The 6,597-nt window shown below is 43.9% G+C and overlaps 1 protein-coding gene across 1 annotated transcript; it reads left to right on the top strand.

The window, feature by feature from the left end:
• The first annotated feature begins 379 nt into the window (after positions 1-379).
• On the top strand, positions 380-3,052 carry HOXA1 (homeobox A1). The gene is made up of 2 exons (XM_077162958.1): positions 380-1,083; positions 1,521-3,052. Exons 1-2 carry the CDS (start codon positions 438-440, stop codon positions 1,874-1,876), a joined length of 1,002 nt encoding a protein of 333 aa, XP_077019073.1. The 5' UTR covers positions 380-437; the 3' UTR covers positions 1,877-3,052.
• The last annotated feature ends 3,545 nt before the right edge of the window (positions 3,053-6,597 follow it).

Below are 6,597 nucleotides of genomic sequence, written 5' to 3' on the forward strand. Positions count from 1 at the left end.
GAGGGGAACGCTGGTGGGGGATGCCCTCAGCCCCTACTTCCCGCAGGGGCGGGGGCCGAGCGGAGTTGAGCGCGCGTGGAAAGCAGCCTCTCCTCCCCTTCGCCCCAGTGCTCGGAATCAGTCGTAGCAGCCGCCGCAGCTACTGCCACGGCCTGGGCTGCCTAGGGGGGCGACTGCGCGTCACCTAGACGGAGGAGCGCCGGGGATTTAAATGCCACTGAAACAGTGATCCATCACCGCGGGAGTCGGCAAACTTTCGCAGGGGGCTCAGCGATTGGCTGGCACAGTCACGTGCCCCTCCCTAGAGCCCTCCGCCCTCCGCCCCCTGTCTTGCGCACTGTACATTCATATCATTTTTCTTCTTCGACCCCATGGAGGAAGTGAGAAAGTTGGCACGGTCACCCAGGGCTTCGCAGGACCTGGTCACTCAGTGACAGATGGACAATGCAAGAATGAGCTCCTTCCTGGAATACCCCATTCTCAGCGGAGGCGACTCCGGGACCTGCTCAGCGCTAGCCTACCCTTCCGACCATGGGATTACAACTTTCCAGTCGTGCGCAGTCAGTGCCAACAGCTGCGGCGGCGACGACCGCTTCCTAGTGGGGAGGGGTGTGCAGATCAGCCCTCCCCCCCACCATCACCTCCACCATCACCACTCCCAGCCAGCCACATACCAGACTCCTGGGAATCTGGGGGTGTCCTACTCCCACTCGAGTTGTGGCCCAGGCTACGGCGCTCAGAACTTCGGCGCGCCTTACAGTCCCTACGCGTTAAATCAGGAAGCAGAAGTAAGTGGTGGGTACCCCCCGTGCGCTCCCGCTGTTTACTCTGGAAATCTCTCATCTCCCATGGTCCAGCATCACCACCACCACCAGGGTTATGCCGGGGGCACGGTGGGCTCGCCTCAGTACATCCATCACTCATATGGACAAGAGCATCAGAACCTGGCCCTGGCCACGTATAATAACTCCTTGTCCCCTCTCCACGCCAGCCAAGAAGCCTGTCGCTCTCCTGCGTCGGAGACATCTTCTCCAGCGCAGACCTTTGACTGGATGAAAGTCAAAAGAAACCCTCCCAAAACAGGTCAGTCCCCGTCTACTGCTGGCCGGTGGATGCTCTTTGATGATACTGGAAGAAGCTGGTATGCTTAGTTTGCAAGGAAAATTCCTAATGATTTTTTTTTTTAAGTTCTTGCTTCCGACAGATGTTGTAGGGTATGGGGAGATTGCCCAGATGTTTTGGGGCAAAGAAGGCTCTGAGACACGTGTTTCCAAGTGGGCTGAGTTTTAGAGGTTTTGTAAGTAGGAAGGGGAGGGGATGTATTTTGCTAATATCTCTAGGCTTCATTAATCACTCGTCTGACCACGTCTTTACACTTCATCACTCACCCTTCGTAGCCTGATTTGTGCTGAGAAGTTCTTGATCTCCCTTTGCTCTAAAGCCTGTAGGGGATAAATGTCCCTCATATCAATTTTTAAATTTTTACCTTTTTCCCTCACCAATTCCTACTCTGTCTCCAGGAAAAGTTGGAGAATATGGCTATGTGGGTCAACCCAATGCGGTGCGCACCAACTTCACCACCAAGCAACTGACGGAGCTGGAGAAGGAGTTCCACTTCAACAAGTATCTGACGCGTGCCCGCAGGGTGGAGATCGCTGCGTCCCTGCAGCTCAACGAGACCCAGGTGAAGATCTGGTTCCAGAACCGCCGAATGAAGCAGAAGAAGCGAGAGAAGGAAGGGCTTCTGCCCATCTCTCCGGCTACTCCGCCCGTAAGCGATGAAAAGGCCGAGGAATCCTCAGAGAAGTCCAGCTCCTCTCCCTGCGTTCCCTCCCCAGGATCTTCTACCTCAGACACCCTGACCACCTCTCACTGAGGAGGCCACCCCAGCCCAAGGCTCCACAGTCCAGGCTTCTCAGGCTGGGACTTCTTACCCAAAGCACATTCTTAGCTTATCTTCCTTTCCATTGACAGTCTCTCTCTTCCTTTCTGATCCTATCTGGGAACTCCTGGCCGAGTTAATGTGTTTCCAGAGAGTTCTGGACCAGACCTGGTGGGAGATTTACTCCTTAATCCAGATTGGGTGCCAGCATCAATTTTCTGATGGTCCCTACAACCCCTTCCTGCCTTTTAAGGGTATTTCCAGGAACCTACTATTCCTTTCCAGATGTCCTTTGGAGAATAGACCCCTTTGCCAGCAGAAACATATCAGGGAGAGGCTTCTCATCTTTTATCAATCTGTATCTTTACAGTTGTCCCCTACTCTGATCTTAAAAGTAGAATAGAAAGACAGGAAAGAGTTCAGGAGCTCATGAAGAATAGATGCACTATGAGTGTGTTTACACAATTCATTCATTCCTTAATTTAATTCAGTTTCATGTATAAGTTGGCTTTGTAAATACTTTGACTGAGAGATTTATCTTTATACAGATTTTCTAGGAAAGTTTAGTTTAATTGACTCAAACAGGGTGGGCAAACTCTCATGGCTCCTACAATTTTATATGTGATTATAGGTGAAAGAATAAATTTCCTTATTGAAACCCAATCGGATGCCTCAGAGGATAGCCTTGATTTGTTCTTTCAGTGAGCTAAGAAGGCCTGTAGAGCACAAGGTTCACAAACCTGGCTTCCTGTATTAAATTTTTCCCCATCCCCTTTTTTCTTGCTTCTCTGGTTACTTTCCATTAAAAATTTGTGCTGGATTATTCTGAACCTAAAGGCATTATTCAAACCAGCTTCTTCCTTCCACAGTTACTGTAGCTGGATATGATGTATTTTCAGCTCAATTGTTAATGTGATGGATGGCACAATGAATGTATATTTTGTGTGATTGGTGAATAGTCTTTTGCATGTCGCACAATGTTTTGATGTCTCTGAAGTACCACACTGAGTTCTATCAGTTATCCTTGGTGAGCCTTTGATTTCCCATTTTCTGTACAATCATGACTAGCTCTGAGATCCTGGAGTGATGTGATCCGGAGCAGAGTTTACGGGTCTTAAGATGTCTGTAATAAATATATTCAATTTCAGGTATGCTTAAATGTCAGTGTATTTGACTGGGATACAATTTGTTGATTCCTACGAAGTTGTCTATTTCATTTGGGGATGGGGAGAAAGAATGATATGAATTTTCCAAGTGGGCCTTTTCTTGCATAAAAGTGAATACCCTCCATTTTCATGTAGCTGAAACTTCTTCACGACTTTAATTTCACCAGATTCTGGTATGACACCTTACCAATGTTATTTAATAGCTTGATTTTCTTTAAAATAACAACAGCTTCTTTATAATAATTGACATTTATAATGGAAAAAATGAACGGTGAGGAAATTTATGAAGAAGAGCTATTGCTGAAACAATCATGGATACTTCCTGGGTCAAGTGCTAACCTTTTCACCTCCAACTGAATGTTGACATATATATAAACAGAACCTCTCTTCAAAAGCTGAAACTGTCTTCAGTCAGTCTTTCCTCACATCAGTGAACCTAGAGCGAACAGATTCTCATTTAATTAGCTCCAGTATAAAGCTGTTGTGAGGATGGAGCCCTCACTCCACCCGTCTTTCCTTCTTTTTAGATTGCTGTGCAGTGTTCCAATATATTCCAGCCTTTAAATTTAGTGGGGTCTGCTTTCAGTAAACCCTTATACCCCTCCCCCATTCCTCCCTTCAACATCTATCCCTTGCATTGTTTCCCAACCCCCTCTAGGTTGCACATCTCATTCCCTTCAGACTCAATTTTTATTTCATAGCCAACATGGCTGCGGTGAGTCCACAGTTCTAATTCCATGCAATATAACCCAGAAAAAAAGTTTTTAAAATTTTATTTTCTGGGCTCAATAGTTCCTTCCAGGTGAACTTGTCCCTGTGCCTTGAAGTCTTTCAATATCCAAATTGCTTCAACCCTGGCATCTGCCTGCTCTCAGGGGAAGCCAGCAAATGAAAGAGTTCAAAGTGCTCCTCCCAGACCTCTTACCACTTTTTCTTTACTTTCACACATTTTTTGGAGGCTTTAATTTAGCTCCAAAGTACAGCAGAAAATTTACAGCATCCCAAACAAATACAGACATACGACTTCCTTCCTCCGCAAAGAATGTTTTACAAAGGATGGGGGGGGTGGGGGTGGAGGGGCATACAAAAGTTTGGAGTTTGCAGGCATCCTAGAGCACCAGTGAGATTTCCTGCACTTCCCTGTCAAAGGCGGCAAGCCTGGACTCTGCAGGCACAGTTGCTGCGGCCATATCAAGGGCGCAGGTTGCCCTCCCCTTGCCTGCAGAATTCTGAGGTCGCCTCTAAAAGATTCAAGTCGATGGAGAAAAACTTCAAAGACGGCCAACTTTTTCTTTCATTTCCCTGCCTGGCCTTATACAGTATCTTTTGTTTATTAGTGTAAGGCCACAAAACAAAACAGATGGCCGATTTTCAAATACTTTAATGTGCTAAAGTGTCATTTGCATGCCATTGCCGAGATTTCAATATCTAAAAGCAGGGACTGACCCGCTGGAATCCTGGAGATTCCAATCTTTAAGGTGTTGGTTTTAACGTAGCTCGAGAGAGAAAAGAAGGGTAAATTATAGTTAAACATCTCAAGCCTTCTCTAGGTCATGGAATAAATCCGTTCACAACCAATGCATTTAGAAAGCATTAATATACATTTCAACAAGGAAAACATATGTATCTTTTGGCTGTTCTAATTGATTAAATCAAAGGAGCTTATCAAATCTTTCTCCAAGGTCTCCCTTTTTCTATTTTGGTCTCCGAGGAGAACAGTTAGTTCCTTGAAAAATGACAGCAACAATAACTGAAACAACACAAAGAGGAAAAACAGAAAATGAAATGTTATTATTAATTTTAAAAAGGACAATAAGGGTCTCACTTAAGGACCTATGGTAATTGCAAGATAAAATTCCAGTTTTCGAAAACTTCTCCCATGTTCATCCAAAATATTCCCGAAATTTGGGTGTCCTCAAACTAAGCTGAGTTGAGGTCTTGCTGTGACACTAAAGTTTACTTTTGGAGGCTATTCAGATGCTATGGTGTTTTCCTCTGGGGCAATCAGATTCAAACCGATCAATATTTACTCAGTCTGAAAGGGTTGTTGAAAAGGCTGCTAACAACAAACTGCTTAGCTGCTCACCCCTGTTTAATCTCAGGTTCACCAAAAGTTCAAGAAGAGATGAATGCAGTGATGGGTCACTTTAGAATGAGTCCCAGCGGTTTATCTGAGCTCTCTGCTAAAGGCAACAATTACAGTTCCATCCCTCTTTGGGAAAGGGGCAACTTTCCTATTATTCTTTTGCTAAACAGTGTTTACTAGAAATTTAAAACACTTTCCTCTCCGCTCCTGGATTTTTTTTTTTTTTTTTAAGATTCCAGCTGCCCTTCTCCTTGCCCCAGCTTTCTGACAATCCACTAAGTTTCATTTGACTTAAAATAAATTACATTGAGTATTTTAAAAAATGTTAAATTAGTCTGACATAAGAGATACGATTTATTTCAGATGCCACGAGCTATGAAATGAAACTCTTTGGGCTATTAGAGTTCATCTTCTTTGCGAAAGTATAGGGCAAGATTGAATTGAAATCCATTTGCGTTTGAGTAATATGTACAACCAGAGCCCAAATATCCATCTGAAATGGTTGTTCAGACAGGAATGGGGAGGCAAAGGGAGTGGGAGCTGGCTTGTGCAAAAGCAAATTAACTCAGGTGGAAAGCCAACTTTAAAATTTTACAACCTCCTAGTATATGAACTACTGAAAAATGAAAAAGGAAGAATCAAGGAAGCCAGTGGGGAATGGTGGGTAGAAGATGCTAGACGCAGAAGCTAATTGCTACAGCTCTTTAGAGGTTAAGGGTCATGTAATCACTGCATAAATGCATACTAAATAGGGATTTATTAAGCTTTTCTGATGGCTGAGCACGTCTGACAAAAAACGGTCACTGCCGTTTATGTTTCCTCCTTAAGAATAATCCTTGTAGTAGAAGCTTTTCGCATTTGAATCTTTAATTTACTGTTGTGAAAGACCAGCAATCCTCCCGTTTTAAAATTTCAAAATAGTTCTTTAACAGCACATTTCTTCGTATAGGATGGGACTGTAAAATATCTCTCTCTTAGAAATGCTATAGCTTTTTCAATACACACAAGAACACAAGATAGCATGTCTCTATCAGATAAGCTACTCACTGGATAGCTAACTTTCCTGACCCTCCAGCAGATAAGTTTACTTTGTGCCAGCACATCTGAGAACACACAAAAAATCTGCCTCAGGACTCCTTGTACCTAAATGAGCAGAATTAGAAGGGCTCCATCTACCCAAGCTTTCTCATTTTATGGATCAGGAAGACATGCTATCCAGAGATGCATTCATTTGAGTGAGAGCACATGGTATTAGTACTCTTCCTATATAAAAATCAGATGACTTAGAGTCTGAGTCAAGTGTATTTCTTATAACCAAGATCCTGTTTTGATTTTTTTTTTTTTTTTTTTACCTTACTTGCTCTTCATGATTTGTTTCAGGCTGGTTATTGTTCACTTTTTCCCATTTCTGGTTTACTGGCTACCCACCAAGTCCATTTCTTGATTTTGCGCTTTCAGGATTA

The sequence above is a fragment of the Tamandua tetradactyla genome, chromosome 1, assembly GCF_023851605.1.
Source record: "Tamandua tetradactyla isolate mTamTet1 chromosome 1, mTamTet1.pri, whole genome shotgun sequence".
NCBI lineage: Eukaryota > Metazoa > Chordata > Mammalia > Pilosa > Myrmecophagidae > Tamandua > Tamandua tetradactyla.